The sequence below is a fragment of the Bombus pascuorum genome, chromosome 9 (genome assembly GCF_905332965.1).
Source record: "Bombus pascuorum chromosome 9, iyBomPasc1.1, whole genome shotgun sequence".
Lineage (NCBI taxonomy): Eukaryota > Metazoa > Arthropoda > Insecta > Hymenoptera > Apidae > Bombus > Bombus pascuorum.
Window position 1 is genome coordinate 1 of NC_083496.1, and position 15,930 is coordinate 15,930.

Consider the following 15,930-nt stretch of genomic DNA (forward strand, 5'->3'; position numbering starts at 1 on the left):
TCTCCCGGATGGACTGGTAGAGCAGGTCCTGGGCCCTTCCGGCTCTGCCCAAGTTACACTGGAGGACCCGGAATTTACTCGGTCACCTCCATGGCCTCCCCCGGGCCACTCACTCCGATGGTGCTATCCTTCCCTCCGGCTGGTGGGTTGCCCGACAGGCTGGCCTGCTCCGCGGCTCCGGTGACGCCCTTGCTCGTGGTTGTCGCCGTGGCCTCTGCTGCCTTGGCCATCGCCGTTCTCCGCGCCCTTCTCCTTCCGGATGGTCCTACCTCCGGTGGTTTGCACGCCGCGCTTCCCATCCTGTGTTTTGACGGGGCTCCTTTTGCCTCGCAGATGGGGCATCTCGGCGATGCGGCCGTGCAGTTCCTCGCCCTGTGCCCCTCTTCTCCGCACCGGAAACACAGGTGGGTTCTTCTCACCGGGGAGACGCACATCGCCGCCATGTGGCCCACCTCCAGGCATCGGAAACACTGGAGCGGTCTCCTGGGGAGTGCGATCACCTTTGCCCTGGTCCACCCCAGTGTGACCCTCCCCGCTTGAGCCAGTTTACGGGCTCCGGCCACGGGGCACTTGGCGTAGAATATCCCCATGCCGCTTCTAGATGTTCCCGCGCTCCATGCTCTGACGTCGCGGGGCTGGCAGTCCGCCGCCTTGGACAGCTCCTCCAGCAGTTCTTCCTCGTTCAGGGATATGTCGACCCCCACCAATTTGATCTCGGCCGTCGGTACCGGGACTGATACTCTGACGGTGGAGGGGTCCAATACCCCGGCTAATCGCGACGCCAACTGCGTGGCCTTGCTCATGCCGGCGTCGTCCGGGATATTGATCACCATGGCCCCGGTCGCCGCCTTTCTCGTTCGGACGTACTCCAGTCCGCATTTCTGGAGGGTCTTGTCCCGTCTCGCCTCCGCCAGGATCTCCTCGTACGTCTTCGGAGCCCCGTCCCTCAGCGTGAGCGTTACCGCCGATGACGTTGGGGGGGGTCGGAGTGCTGGCCGCACGACCGCCGATCCCGCCCTGCCCGCCACCGTCGCGTACGTCCGTTTCGCCGGTTGGGCTCCTGCCTTCTTCTCTCCGTTTCCTTCTCTCCTCCTTTCCCCTCCACCTAATGCGGCCGGGGTCGTCCTTGGCGGTTGCCCGGCTGGTCCCACCGCCGATCTCGTCCTGTTTGTTTGTGGCGCTATGGGGAGAGGGGCGCCGTGGCCCGCTTCTTTCCTCCTCTGTTCCCTGGCCTTCCGTCTCGCCTTCCGCGAGACCATGGTCCTCCATTCCCCGTCCGTCTCCTGTCCCTGTCCCTCTTGCTGTTGAGAGGGTTGGGAGGATTGCGGGGGTTGTTGGGGAGGCTTCGGGCCCGCCGTCCGCGGCATCGTCGTCCGCTCTTTGTCGCCGCTGTTGTTCCCTCCTGTCGCTTGTCTCAGCAGGCCCGTTCCCCTGAGGGCTTCCCTGAGCTCTTCCCTCAGGGTCCCCAACAGGGATGGGCCGAGGCTGCTTATCGACTTCTTTAGCATCTCTATTTCTGCTCCGATGTCGTCCTTGGCCCTCCCGCTGCTCCGGGGAGCCTGCGCCTCCGTCGGGGACGGCGCCGCTGTCTCGGCCGTGCCTTTCAGGAACCTGTCTATCCTTTGTTCCAACTCCTCGTTCCTCCTCTTCAGGCTTTCCACCTCTCTTTCCAGCGCCTCCCTCTTCTTCCTTTCTTCCAGGAAGTCTGGCACCCGGGAGGTGGTTGTTTGGTGGGACCATGCCGCGACGGTGTACTCGACCGCGTCCTTGAGGGTTTTGACGTACGTCCCCTTGAGGTTGGAGGACGTCGCCGCCACCTTCAGGACCTCGGCCTGATGTCGCCGTACTTCGGCGTCCACGTCTCTCGGTGAGGACCCTTGGATAACGTTCCTCATTCGGTCCGACACCTCTGGAGTCACTTTCGTTATTTTTCTCTTCTTGCCCCTCCAGGTGACCGAGGCCATTGACTCCTCGTCCTCCGATCTGCCTTCCGAGGTCGACTCCTTTCTCATCTGAGACGACTCTATCGAGCCGTCTATGGACCTGTGCCCATCTTGCGCTTTCACTTTGTCCCTGACGTTCTTGGGGATTTTGAACGTCTGGAACATGTTGCCGCTGTGCTCCGCTGCGGTTGGAAGCGGGGTTGACGGGACCGCGAGCGGGGCGTGCGACGGCGTCGGTGTCGGTTTCCCTCCCCGGCTGTTGCTTCTTCTCCTGTCCTCGGGTCCCGCCCTCTCCGCTTTTCTCTCCCCGCTTCTTCCGCGGTTCTTTGCCGCTTCGATGTTGTTCGCTTTTGTCCTTGCGGGAGGCCCACCCTCGCGGGTCTCCTCCATCGCGACGTCTTCCATTTCTTCACCGGACGCGTTTACGCGTATGGGGGCCCGGTGGCCCACCCCCACACGGCCACGGTCGCTAGCTAACGACGCAGTGGGGCCCGCTTGACCACCCACTCCTGCGCCGGTACTGGGGTATCCCTCCCCTGCACCGTAAACGTCGATTTCTTGGTTATCCTTCATATCCATATTTTTTTTTCTTTCTTCTTCTTCCTCCTTCCTCCTTCCTTCTTCATCAGGTGCATGGTTGACGAGCCATGCCCTCGTTTGCTTTGCCACTCACTCTTTCGCACCCTACCCCGGTCGGGACCGATGCAGGATGACGGGGAGCCCCACGTGAAGGTGAGGTGAGTGGTCTTGACAGATATGGGCCCACCAACTTCTCCGAAGTTCTCCGCACCGGATCAGCGATCTGACGGGCGCCACAGCGCCGACCAGCCGCCACCCGACTATAGGTGAACATCAGATACATCGGGGTTTCTCAGGGCATGATGCTACGCACTGAGAACCCATACCCGCCTCGTGCTCCCCAACCTAACCCCAACCTAACCCCAACCTAACCCCAACCTAACCCCAACCTAACCCCAACCTAACCCCAACCTAACCCCAACCTAACCCCAACCTTTTTTTTTTTTTTTTTTTTTTTTTTCGTGGGGAAATCCTCATGGACACCCTTCCCCCGATGGGAGTCGGGTAGTGTCGGACTCTTACCGACTAAAACCACCACGTGGCTGCTCGTACGCACAGGGAGGAGGACCCAGGGGTATCATGGTTGAAAATCTCCTGTAAGCCCTCCTCTCATCGTCTTCCCTCCTAGTGCGGAGGAGATGCTTCGCTGTGACTCCCGGGGCAGCCAACCCCGAGGTCATCTTCCTCTTCTTCTTTCCGAATCCGTTGGGGGAGATGGCGGCCTCCCCCCGTTGCGCCCACTTCTCTCGCGTCGTATCCTTGCCGGGTGCTCGGCTCGAACCCTGAGCCGCTCCGCCCGCTCCTTCGCGAGCATGATTTGCTCGCAAAAGTCCCTCACTGCCTCGTAGTCCGACCGGCTACGTAGCAGCGCCTCGACGATCCTCCTCGGGGACAGGTCGTCCCCGATCTTCACCGTCAGGGTGTGTCTCTGCATGGCCCACGCGGGGCAGTGCTGCAGAGTGTGCTGGGCGTTGTCCTCCGCCTCCCCGCAGTGGTGACAGATGTTGGTCACCTCCTTCCGAATCTTCTTCAGGAACTCCCCGAACACTCCGTGCCCGGTGAGCACCTGGGTCAGCCTGTAGGTCAGCGGAACGCCCCGCGCTTCCTTCCACCTGTCCCAGACGGGCAGGACCGCGTCTACCGCGCGGTGGGACGTCTTCCTCGCCTCCTTCTCCAGTAGGAGCCGCCACCTCTCCCATGTCTCCTCTTCTATCTCCTTCCTCACCTGCGGAGCGTCTTCGTCTCGATCCCCGTCCCTGACCCTCGTGGCTCCGTACACCTTTTGAAGGGCCAGGGCTTGCAACGCGTATGGAGGGGATGCCGCCAGGACGGTCGCGGACGCGTGCGACACCGTCCTGTACCCTCTCGCTATCCTCAGAGCGGTGGTGCGTTGAACCGCCCGCAGGAGTGCCTGACTTCGCCTGCTCGCGGCCAGATCCCTCGCCCAGATGGGCGCACCGTACATCGCTCGGGCTCTGACCACCCCGTCGTACAGCCTGCGCACCGCTCTCCCGGCGCCTCCGATGTTCGGCAGGATGCCGCACAGGGCGTTGGCCGCTGCCGCCACCTTCGGGGCGAGGCTCTCGAAGTGGGGCTCGAACGACCATTGGTCGTCGATGATGAGGCCAAGGTACCTCAGTTGGCTCCCCACCCGGACCCCTACCCCGTCCACGTCGATCGTCAGTCCATCCGGGGGCGGTCCTCTGCGTCTTCTGTCGTAGAACCCGAGCGCCTCCGTCTTGGCCGGAGCGACCTTCAGCCCCAGTTCTCCGATGGCCCTCGCCGCTCGCCGGGTGGCCTCCGTGGCAGCCTCCGCCGTCTCGTACCACCAGCGCCCTCCTGCCACGACCAGGGTGTCGTCCGCGTAGCAGATCAGTCCCGTGCTTCCGGGCATCGGAGTGCGGAGCACGTAGTCGTAAGCGGTTATCCACAGCATCGGTCCCAGGACCGAGCCCTGCGGCACCCCGCGCTCCACCGCTCTTCTCTCCTCTCCTTCCGTGGATCTGTACGTTATCCACCTCTCCCGGAGGTATGCCCCGATTATCCTCCGGAGGTACCCCGGAACCTCGAAGAATCGCAGGGCCTCTCTGATCTTGCTCCACGGGATCGAGTTGAAGGCGTTGGTGATGTCCAGGGAGACCGCTATCGCGATCCCTTCTCGAGCCACCACTCTCTCCACCCCCTCTCTCAATCTGCGGATCGCGTCGATGGTGGACCTCCCGCGACGGAACCCGAACTGGTTGTCGTGCCAGCCTGGTACCCTGGACTCCATGTGCGCCCCCAGACGGGAGGCGATTACTCTCTCGAAGAGCTTGCCCACCTCGTCCAGGAGGCATATCGGCCTGTACGCCGATGGGGACTCCGGCGGTCGACCCTCCTTCCTCAGCAGCACCAGCCTCGCCACCTTCCACGCCCGGGGGTATGCGCCTTCCCTCAGGCATCTGTTGTACAGATGCAGCAGGCGGGGGGCCATGATGTCCATGGTCTCCGCCCACACCCGCCCGGGGATTCCGTCCGGCCCCGGCGCCACGTCCTTGGCAGCCATCTTCTTGGTGGCTGCTTCCAGTTCCTCCCTCGTTATGTGCGCTCCGGGTTGATCCATCGCCGGTCCGCCGCCGCCGCTCCGAGTGCATCCCCTCTCCTCTGGAGGGGCCTGTTCCGTATCCTCCTGGCGCCTCGGGGAGTCTTCCTCCTCTTCGCCTCCTTCTTCTTCCGGTCGTGGGAACAGCGTGTCGATCACCCGTGCTAGTAGTTCCCGATCCATGTTCTCGGTTATCGGGGGAGCCGCCGGCCTGAGTTTTCTCAGCACCGTCTTGTACGGTCTTCCCCATGGATCGGATTCCACGGATTCCAACAGCCGTTTCCACGACGCCTTTTTCGCTTCCTTTATGGCCCTTTGCAGGGCCATTCTGGCTTCTCTGTGGGCCCTGTACCTCTCGAGGATCTCCTCTTCGTTGCGGTTCCGCCCTCTTCTTCTCGCCCTGGCGAGCAGCCTGCGGGCTCTGTGGCAGTCGTCTCGCAGGTCCGCGATCTCCCGCGACCACCAGTAGACGCTGCTGTTGTCGCGCCTAGACCCGGCGCTGGTTCGCGGCATGGAGGCGTCGCAGGCTCTCCTCATCCATTCTCCCAATTCCTGCGCCTCCCCGTCCACGTTGCCTCGGTTCTTGTTCCTCTTCGCGTCCCAGCACCAAGCCGCTACGGTGGCCGTTGCCCGAAGCATGTCCCCGTCCCTCTCCTTCAGTTTCCATCGGCGAGGAGGGGGCAGCCCCGGGCGGCTCGATGTCCTTCCCTCGACGTTGTTGTTGTTGTCGCCGCTCGTGCTTCTCTTGGCGGGTTCGATGTCCATTAGCACGTAGAGGTGGTCCGCTAGCGTTTCCATCTCTACGGCCACCCGCCAGTTCCTTATTCTGGGGTGGAGCCTCTGCGTCGCCCACGTCAGATCTATGACCGACGCTCCTCTCCGCCCCACGTATGTGGACTCCGAGCCTCTGTTGACCAGCACGAGACCGAGACCCGCGGCCCAGTCCGCCAGTTCTCTGCCTCTCGTGGTGGTTCTGTCGTTGCCCCACGTCGTGGAGTGGGCGTTGAAGTCCCCCAGTACGAGCACCTGTCGGGGGAGAAGCCTCCTTACGCACTCTCCCATCTCGTCCAGTAGGTCCTCGAACGCCCGGATGTCGCAGTTGGGAGAGATGTATACCCCCACCACCACGAGGTCCGTCCATTCGACCGCCACGAACCCGTTGCCTCTTTCCGCGATTCGCCCGGAGACTCCCGAGGTACACGGCCAAGTGATGGCCACCCATCCGCTTAGATCTCCCGCCCATTGGGGGGATGCGGGGATGTTGTACGGCTCCGCCACCACCGCCACGTCGGTCCTGCTCTCCCGGATGGACTGGTAGAGCAGGTCCTGGGCCCTTCCGGCTCTGCCCAAGTTACACTGGAGGACCCGGAATTTACTCGGTCACCTCCATGGCCTCCCCCGGGCCACTCACTCCGATGGTGCTATCCTTCCCTCCGACTGGTGGGTTGCCCGACAGGCTGGCCTGCTCCGCGGCTCCGGTGACGCCCTTGCTCGTGGTTGTCGCCGTGGCCTCTGCTGCCTTGGCCATCGCCGTTCTCCGCGCCCTTCTCCTTCCGGATGGTCCTACCTCCGGTGGTTTGCACGCCGCGCTTCCCATCCTGTGTTTTGACGGGGCTCCTTTTGCCTCGCAGATGGGGCACCTCGGCGATGCGGCCGTGCAGTTCCTCGCCCTGTGCCCCTCTTCTCCGCACCGGAAACACAGGTGGGTTCTTCTCACCGGGGAGACGCACATCGCCGCCATGTGGCCCACCTCCAGGCATCGGAAACACTGGAGCGGTCTCCTGGGGAGTGCGATCACCTTTGCCCTGGTCCACCCCAGTGTGACCCTCCCCGCTTGAGCCAGTTTACGGGCTCCGGCCACGGGGCACTTGGCGTAGAATATCCCCATGCCGCTTCTAGATGTTCCCGCGCTCCATGCTCTGACGTCGCGGGGCTGGCAGTCCGCCGCCCTGGACAGCTCCTCCAGCAGTTCCTCCTCGTTCAGGGATATATCGACCCCCACCAATTTGATCTCGGCCGTCGGTACCGGGACTGATACTCTGACGGTGGAGGGGTCCAATACCCCGGCTAATCGCGACGCCAACTGCGTGGCCTTGCTCATGCCGGCGTCGTCCGGGATATTGATCACCATGGCCCCGGTCGCCGCCTTTCTCGTTCGGACGTACTCCAGTCCGCATTTCTGGAGGGTCTTGTCCCGTCTCGCCTCCGCCAGGATCTCCTCGTACGTCTTCGGAGCCCCGTCCCTCAGCGTGAGCGTTACCGCCGATGACGTTGGGGGGGGTCGGAGTGCTGGCCGCACGACCGCCGATCCCGCCCTGCCCGCCACCGTTGCGTACGTCCGTTTCGCCGGTTGGGCTCCTGTCTTCTTCTCTCCGTTTTTTTCTCTCCTCCTTTCCCCTCCACCTAATGCTGCGGGGGTCGTCCTTGGCGGTTGCCCGGCTGGTCCCACCGCCGATCTCGCCCTGCTCGTTTGCGGCGCGATGGGGAGGGGGGCGCCGTGGCCCGCTTCTTTCCTCCTCTGTTCCCTGGCCTTCCGTCTCGCCTTCCGCGAGACCATGGTCCTCCATTCCCCGTCCGTCTCCTGTCCCTGTCCCTCTTGCTGTTGAGAGGGTTGGGAGGATTGCGGGGGTTGTTGGGGAGGCTTCGGGCCCGCCGTCCGCGGCATCGTCGTCCGCTCTTTGTCGCCGCTGTTGTTCCCTCCTGTCGCTTGTCTCAGCAGGCCCGTTCCCCTGAGGGCTTCCCTGAGCTCTTCCCTCAGGGTCCCCAACAGGGATGGGCCGAGGCTGCTTATCGACTTCTTTAGCATCTCTATTTCTGCTCCGATGTCGTCCTTGGCCCTCCCGCTGCTCCGGGGAGCCTGCGCCTCCGTCGGGGACGGCGCCACTGTCTCGGCCGTGCCTTTCAGGAACCTGTTCATCCTCTCTTCCAACTCCTCGTTCCTCCTCTTCAGGCTTTCCACCTCTCTTTCCAGCGCCTCCCTCTTCTTCCTTTCTTCCAGGAAGTCTGGCACCCGGGAGGTGGTTGTTTGGTGGGACCATGCCGCGACGGTGTACTCGACCGCGTCCTTGAGGGTTTTGACGTACGTCCCCTTGAGGTTGGAGGACGTCGCCGCCACCTTCAGGACCTCGGCCTGATGTCGCCGTACTTCGGCGTCCACGTCTCTCGGTGAGGACCCTTGGATAACGTTCCTCATTCGGTCCGACACCTCTGGAGTCACTTTCGTTATTTTTCTCTTCTTGCCCCTCCAGGTGACCGAGGCCATTGACTCCTCGTCCTCCGATCTGCCTTCCGAGGTCGACTCCTTTCTCATCTGAGACGACTCTATCGAGCCGTCTATGGACCTGTGCCCATCTTGCGCTTTCACTTTGTCCCTGACGTTCTTGGGGATTTTGAACGTCTGGAACATGTTGCCGCTGTGCTCCGCTGCGGTTGGAAGCGGGGTTGACGGGACCGCGAGCGGGGCGTGCGACGGCGTCGGTGTCGGTTTCCCTCCCCGGCTGTTGCTTCTTCTCCTGTCCTCGGGTCCCGCCCTCTCCGCTTTTCTCTCCCCGCTTCTTCCGCGGTTCTTTGCCGCTTCGATGTTGTTCGCTTTTGTCCTTGCGGGAGGCCCACCCTCGCGGGTCTCCTCCATCGCGACGTCTTCCATTTCTTCACCGGACGCGTTTACGCGTATGGGGGCCCGGTGGCCCACCCCCACACGGCCACGGTCGCTAGCTAACGACGCAGTGGGGCCCGCTTGACCACCCACTCCTGCGCCGGTACTGGGGTATCCCTCCCCTGCACCGTAAACGTCGATTTCTTGGTTATCCTTCATATCCATATTTTTTCTTTCTTCTTCTTCCTCCTTCCTCCTTCCTTCTTCATCAGGTGCATGGTTGACGAGCCATGCCCTCGTTTGCTTTGCCACTCACTCTTTCGCACCCTACCCCGGTCGGGACCGATGCAGGATGACGGGGAGCCCCACGTGAAGGTGAGGTGAGTGGTCTTGACAGATATGGGCCCACCAACTTCTCCGAAGTTCTCCGCACCGGATCAGCGATCTGACGGGCGCCACGGCGCCGACCAGCCGCCACCCGACTATAGGTGAACATCAGATACATCGGGGTTTCTCAGGGCATGATGCTACGCACTGAGAACCCATACCCGCCTCGTGCTCCCCAACCTAACCCCAACCCCAACCTAACCCCAACCTAACCCCAACCTAACCCCAACCTAACCCCAACCTAACCCCAACCTTTTTTTTTTTTTTTTTTTTTTTTACGTGGGGAAATCCTCATGGACACCCTTCCCCCAATGGGGGTCGGGTAGTGTCGGACTCTTACCGACTAAAACCACCACGTGGCTGCTCGTACGCACAGGGAAGAAGAGGGCCCAGGGGTATCACGGTTGAAAATCTCCTGTAAGCCCTCCTCTCATCGTCTTCCCTCCTAGTGCGGAGGGGATGCTTCGCTGTGACTCCCGGGGCAGCCAACCCCGGGGTCATCTTCCTCTTGTTGTTTCCGTATCCGTTGGGGGAGATGGCGGCCTCCCCCCGTTGCGCCCACTTCTCTCGCGTCGTATCCTTGCCGGGTGCTCGGCTCGGACCCTGAGCCGCTCCGCCCGCTCCTTCGCGAGCATGATTTGCTCGCAAAAGTCCCTCACTGCCTCGTAGTCCGACCGGCTACGTAGCAGCGCCTCCACGATCCTCCTCGGGGACAGGTCGTCCCCGATCTTCACCGTCAGGGTGTGTCTCTGCATGGCCCACGCGGGGCAGTGCTGCAGAGTGTGCTGGGCGTTGTCCTCCGCCTCCCCGCAGTGGTGACAGATGTTGGTCACCTCCTTCCGAATCTTCTTCAGGAACTCACCGAACACTCCGTGCCCGGTGAGCACCTGGGTCAGCCTGTAGGTCAGCGGAACGCCCCGCGCTTCCTTCCACCTGTCCCAGACGGGCAGGACCGCGTCTACCGCGCGGTGGGACGTCTTCCTCGCCTCCTTCTCCAGTAGGAGCCGCCATCTCTCCCATGTCTCCTCTTCTATCTCCTTCCTCACCTGCAGAGGGTCTTCGTCTCGATCCCCGACCCTGACTCTCGTGGCTCCGTACACCTTTTGAAGGGCCAGGGCTTGCAACGCGTATGGAGGGGATGCCGCCAGGACGGTCGCGGACGCGTGCGACACCGTCCTGTACCCTCTCGCTATCCTCAGAGCGGTGGTGCGTTGAACCGCCCGCAGGAGTGCCTGACTTCGCCTGCTCGCGGCCAGATCCCTCGCCCAGATGGGCGCACCGTACATCGCTCGGGCTCTGACCACCCCGTCGTACAGCCTGCGCACCGCTCTCCCGGCGCCTCCGATGTTCGGCAGGATGCCGCACAGGGCGTTGGCCGCCGCCGCCACCTTTGGGGCGAGGCTCTCGAAGTGGGGCTCGAACGACCATTGGTCGTCGATGATGAGGCCGAGGTACCTCAGTTGGCTCCCCACCCGGACCCCTACCCCGTCCACGTCGATCGTCAGTCCATCCGGGGGCGGTCCTCTGCGTCTTCTGTCGTAGAACCCGAGCGCCTCCGTCTTGGCCGGAGCGACCTTCAGCCCCAGTTCTCCGATGGCCCTCGCCGCTCGCCGGGTGGCCTCCGTGGCAGCCTCCGCCGTCTCGTACCACCAGCGCCCTCCTGCCACGACCAGGGTGTCGTCCGCGTAGCAGATCAGTCCCGTGCTTCCGGGCATCGGGGTGCGGAGCACGTAGTCGTAGGCGGTTATCCACAGCATCGGTCCCAGGACCGAGCCCTGCGGCACTCCGCGCTCCACCGCTCTTCTCTCCTCTCCCTCCGTGGATCTGTACGTTATCCACCTCTCCCGGAGGTATGCCCCGATTATCCTCCGGAGGTACCCCGGAACCTCGAAGAATCGCAGGGCCTCTCTGATCTTGCTCCACGGGATCGAGTTGAAGGCGTTGGTGATGTCCAGGGAGACCGCTATCGCGATCCCTTCTCGAGCCACCACTCTCTCCACCCCCTCTCTCAATCTGCGGATCGCGTCGATGGTGGACCTCCCGCGACGGAACCCGAACTGGTTGTCGTGCCAGCCTGGTACCCTGGACTCCATGTGCGCCCCCAGACGGGAGGCGATTACTCTCTCGAAGAGCTTGCCCACCTCGTCCAGGAGGCATATCGGCCTGTACGCCGATGGGGACTCCGGCGGTCGACCCTCCTTCCTCAGCAGCACCAGCCTCGCCACCTTCCACGCCCGGGGGTATGCGCCTTCCCTCAGGCATCTGTTGTACAGATGCAGCAGGCGGGGGGCCATGATGTCCATGGTCTCCGCCCACACCCGCCCGGGGATTCCGTCCGGCCCCGGCGCCACGTCCTTGGCAGCCATCTTCTTGGTGGCTGCTTCCAGTTCCTCCCTCGTTATGTGCGCTCCGGGTTGATCCGTCGCCGGTCCGCCGCCGCCGCTCCGAGTGCATCCCCTCTCCTCCGGGGGGGCCTGTTCCGTATCCTCGCGGCGCCTCGGGGAGTCTTCCTCCTCTTCGCCTCCTTCTTCTTCCGGTCGTGGGAACAGCGTGTCGATCACCCGTGCTAGTAGTTCCCGATCCATGTTCTCGGTTATCGGGGGAGCCGCCGGCCTGAGTTTCTTCAGCACCGTCTTGTACGGTCTTCCCCATGGATCGGATTCCACGGATTCCAACAGCCGTTTCCACGACGCCTCTTTCGCTTCCTTTATGGCCCTTTGCAGGGCCATTCTGGCTTCTCTGTGGGCCCTGTACCTCTCGAGGATCTCCTCTTCGTTGCGGTTCCGCCCTCTTCTTCTCGCCCTGGCGAGCAGCCTGCGGGCTCTGTGGCAGTCGTCTCGCAGGTCCGCGATCTCCCGCGACCACCAGTAGACGCTGCTGTTGTCGCGCCTAGACCCGGCGCTGGTTCGCGGCATGGAGGCGTCGCAGGCTCTCCTCATCCATTCTCCCAATTCCTGCGCCTCCCCGTCCACGTTGCCTCGGTTCTTGTTCCTCTTCGCGTCCCAGCACCAAGCCGCTACGGTGGCCGTTGCCCGAAGCATGTCCCCGTCCCTCTCCTTCAGTTTCCATCGGCGAGGAGGGGGCAGCCCCGGGCGGCTCGATGTCCTTCCCTCGACGTTGTTGTTGTTGTCGCCGCTCGTGCTTCTCTTGGCGGGTTCGATGTCCATTAGCACGTAGAGGTGGTCCGCTAGCGTTTCCATCTCTACGGCCACCCGCCAGTTCCTTATTCTGGGGTGGAGCCTCTGCGTCGCCCACGTCAGATCTATGACCGACGCTCCTCTCCGCCCCACGTATGTGGACTCCGAGCCTCTGTTGACCAGCACGAGACCGAGACCCGCGGCCCAGTCCGCCAGTTCTCTGCCTCTCGTGGTGGTTCTGTCGTTGCCCCACGTCGTGGAGTGGGCGTTGAAGTCCCCCAGTACGAGCACCTGTCGGGGGAGAAGCCTCCTTACGCACTCTCCCATCTCGTCCAGTAGGTCCTCGAACGCCCGGATGTCGCAGTTGGGAGAGATGTATACCCCCACCACCACGAGGTCCGTCCATTCGACCGCCACGAACCCGTTGCCTCTTTCCGCGACTCGCCCGGAGACTCCCGAGGTACACGGCCAAGTGATGGCGACCCATCCGCTTAGATCTCCCGCCCATTGGGGGGATGCGGGGATGTTGTACGGCTCCGCCACCACCGCCACGTCGGTCCCGCTCTCCCGGATGGACTGGTAGAGCAGGTCCTGGGCCCTTCCGGCTCTGCCCAAGTTACACTGGAGGACCCGGAATTTACTCGGTCACCTCCATGGCCTCCCCCGGGCCACTCACTCCGATGGTGCTATCCTTCCCTCCGACTGGTGGGTTGCCCGACAGGCTGGCCTGCTCCGCGGCTCCGGTGACGCCCTTGCTCGTGGTTGTCGCCGTGGCCTCTGCTGCCTTGGCCATCGCCGTTCTCCGCGCCCTTCTCCTTCCGGATGGTCCTACCTCCGGTGGTTTGCACGCCGCGCTTCCCATCCTGTGTTTTGACGGGGCTCCTTTTGCCTCGCAGATGGGGCATCTCGGCGATGCGGCCGTGCAGTTCCTCGCCCTGTGCCCCTCTTCTCCGCACCGGAAACACAGGTGGGTTCTTCTCACCGGGGAGACGCACATCGCCGCCATGTGGCCCACCTCAAGGCATCGGAAACACTGGAGCGGTCTCCTGGGGAGTGCGATCACCTTTGCCCTGGTCCACCCCAGTGTGACCCTCCCCGCTTGAGCCAGTTTACGGGCTCCGGCCACGGGGCACTTGGCGTAGAATATCCCCATGCCGCTTCTAGATGTTCCCGCGCTCCATGCTCTGACGTCGCGGGGCTGGCAGTCCGCCGCCCTGGACAGCTCCTCCAGCAGTTCCTCCTCGTTAAGGGATATGTCGACCCCCACCAATTTGATCTCGGCCGTCGGTACCGGGACTGATACTCTGACGGTGGAGGGGTCCAATACCCCGGCTAATCGCGACGCCAACTGCGTGGCCTTGCTCATGCCGGCGTCGTCCGGGATATTGATCACCATGGCCCCGGTCGCCGCCTTTCTCGTTCGGACGTACTCCAGTCCGCATTTCTGGAGGGTCTTGTCCCGTCTCGCCTCCGCCAGGATCTCCTCGTACGTCTTCGGAGCCCCTTCCCTCAGCGTGAGCGTTACCGCCGATGACGTTGGGGGGGGTCGGAGTGCTGGCCGCACGACCGCCGATCCCGCCCTGCCCGCCACCGTCGCGTACGTCCGTTTCGCCGGTTGGGCTCCTGCCTTCTTCTCTCCGTTTCCTTCTCTCCTCCTTTCCCCTCCACCTAATGCGGCCGGGGTCGTCCTTGGCGGTTGCCCGGCTGGTCCCACCGCCGATCTCGTCCTGTTTGTTTGTGGCGCTATGGGGAGGGGGGCGCCGTGGCCCGCTTCTTTCCTCCTCTGTTCCCTGGCCTTCCGTCTCGCCTTCCGCGAGACCATGGTCCTCCATTCCCCGTCCGTCTCCTGTCCCTGTCCCGCTTGCTGTTGAGAGGGTTGGGAGGATTGCGGGGATTGTTGGGGAGGCTTCGGGCCCGCCGTCCGCGGCATCGTCGTCCGCTCTTTGTCGCCGCTGATATTCCCTCCTGTCGCTTGTCTCGGCAGGCTCGTTCCCCTGAGGGCTTCCCTGAGCTCTTCCCTCAGGGTCCCCAACAGGGATGGGCCGAGGCTGCTTATCGACTTCTTTAGCATCTCTATTTCCGATGCGATGTCGTCCTTGGCCCTCCCGCTGCTCCGGGGAGCCTGCGCCTCCGTCGGGGACGGCGCCGCTGTCTCGGCCGTGCCTTTCAGGAACCTATTTATCCTTTGTTCCAACTCCTCGTTCGTCCTCTTCAGGCTTTCCACCTCTCTTTCCAGCGCCTCCCTCTTCTTCCTTTCTTCCAGGAAGTCTGGCACCCGGGAGGTGGTTGTTTGGTGGGACCATGCCGCGACGGTGTACTCGACCGCGTCCTTGAGGGTTTTGACGTACGTCCCCTTGAGGTTGGAGGACGTCGCCGCCACCTTCAGGACCTCGGCCTGATGTCGCCGTACTTCGGCGTCCACGTCTCTCGGTGAGGACCCTTGGATAACGTTCCTCAATCGGTCCGACACCTCTGGAGTCACTTTCGTTATTTTCCTCTTCTTGCCCCTCGCGGTGACCGAGGCCATTGACTCCTCGTCCTCCGATCTGCCATCCGAGGTCGACTCCTTTCTCATCCGAGACGACTCTATCGAGCCGTCTATGGACCTGTGCCCATCTTGCGCTTTCACTTTGTCCCTGACGTTCTTGGGGATTTTGAACGTTTGGAACACGTTGCCGCTGTGCTCCGCTGCGGTTGGAAGCGGGGTTGACGGGACCGCGAGCGGGGCGAGCGACGGCGTCGGTGTCGGTTTCCCTCCCCGGCTGTTGCTTCTTCTCCTGTCCACGGGTCCCGCCCTCTCCGCTTTTCTCTCCCCGCTTCTTCCGCGGTTCTTTGCCGCTTCGATGTTGTTCGCTTTTGTCCTTGCGGGAGGCCCACCCTCGCGGGTCTCCTCCATCGCGACGTCTTCCATTTCTTCACCGGACGCGTTTACGCGTATGGGGGCCCGGTGGCCCACCCCCACACGGCCACGGTCGCTAGCTAACGACGCAGTGGGGCCCGCTTGACCACCCACTCCTGCGCCGGTACTGGGGTATCCCTCCCCTGCACCGTAAACGTCGATTTCTTGGTTATCCTGCATATCCATATATCCATATTTTTCTTTCTTCTTCTTCCTCCTTCCTCCTTCCTTCTTCATCAGGTGCATGGTTGACGAGCCATGCCCTCGTTTGCTTTGCCACTCACTCTTTCGCACCCTACCCCGGTCGGGACCGATGCAGGATGACGGGGAGCCCCACGTGAAGGTGAGGTGAGTGGTCTTGACAGATATGGGCCCACCAACTTCTCCGAAGTTCTCCGCACCGGATCAGCGATCTGACGGGCGCCACAGCGCCGACCAGCCGCCACCCGACTATAGGTGAACATCAGATACATCGGGGTTTCTCAGGGCATGATGCTACGCACTGAGAACCCATACCCGCCTCGTGCTCCCCAACCTAACCCCAACCTAACCCCAACCTAACCCCAACCTAACCCCAACCTAACCCCAACCTAACCCCAACCTAACCCCAACGACGTCCCACGTTGTCCCACGGTGCAGTCCAGTCTAGATCATCCAAAATTCTTTTCGCGGCTTTTGGTGACCCAAACTGGACTGGTGCGTAGTTCTCAGCTTGGTATCGTTTTGCAAAGTTTAATCAACTGATTAATTTTTGGAAAACGATGCCAATTACCAGGTCTCACCACGTGGAGGTGACTACGCACGAGACC

At 62.7% G+C, this 15,930-nt stretch overlaps 3 protein-coding genes across 3 annotated transcripts; all 3 read right to left on the reverse strand.

The window, feature by feature from the left end:
* Positions 1 to 74: 74 nt before the first annotated feature.
* Positions 75 to 2,522, reverse strand: LOC132910533 (uncharacterized). The gene has a single exon (XM_060966305.1). It carries the CDS (start codon positions 2,520 to 2,522, stop codon positions 75 to 77), a length of 2,448 nt encoding a protein of 815 aa, XP_060822288.1.
* Positions 2,523 to 3,198: 676 nt separating this feature from the next.
* On the reverse strand, positions 3,199 to 8,923 carry LOC132910534 (uncharacterized). The gene is made up of 2 exons (XM_060966306.1): positions 6,515 to 8,923; positions 3,199 to 6,459 (listed from the first exon to the last, which is right to left on the reverse strand). The coding sequence occupies exons 1-2, from the start codon at positions 8,921 to 8,923 to the stop codon at positions 3,199 to 3,201; spliced, it is 5,670 nt and encodes a 1,889-aa protein (XP_060822289.1).
* Positions 8,924 to 9,582: 659 nt separating this feature from the next.
* Positions 9,583 to 15,367, reverse strand: LOC132910535 (uncharacterized). Its single transcript, XM_060966307.1, has 2 exons — positions 12,899 to 15,367; positions 9,583 to 12,843 (listed from the first exon to the last, which is right to left on the reverse strand). The coding sequence occupies exons 1-2, from the start codon at positions 15,365 to 15,367 to the stop codon at positions 9,583 to 9,585; spliced, it is 5,730 nt and encodes a 1,909-aa protein (XP_060822290.1).
* Positions 15,368 to 15,930: the final 563 nt, after the last annotated feature.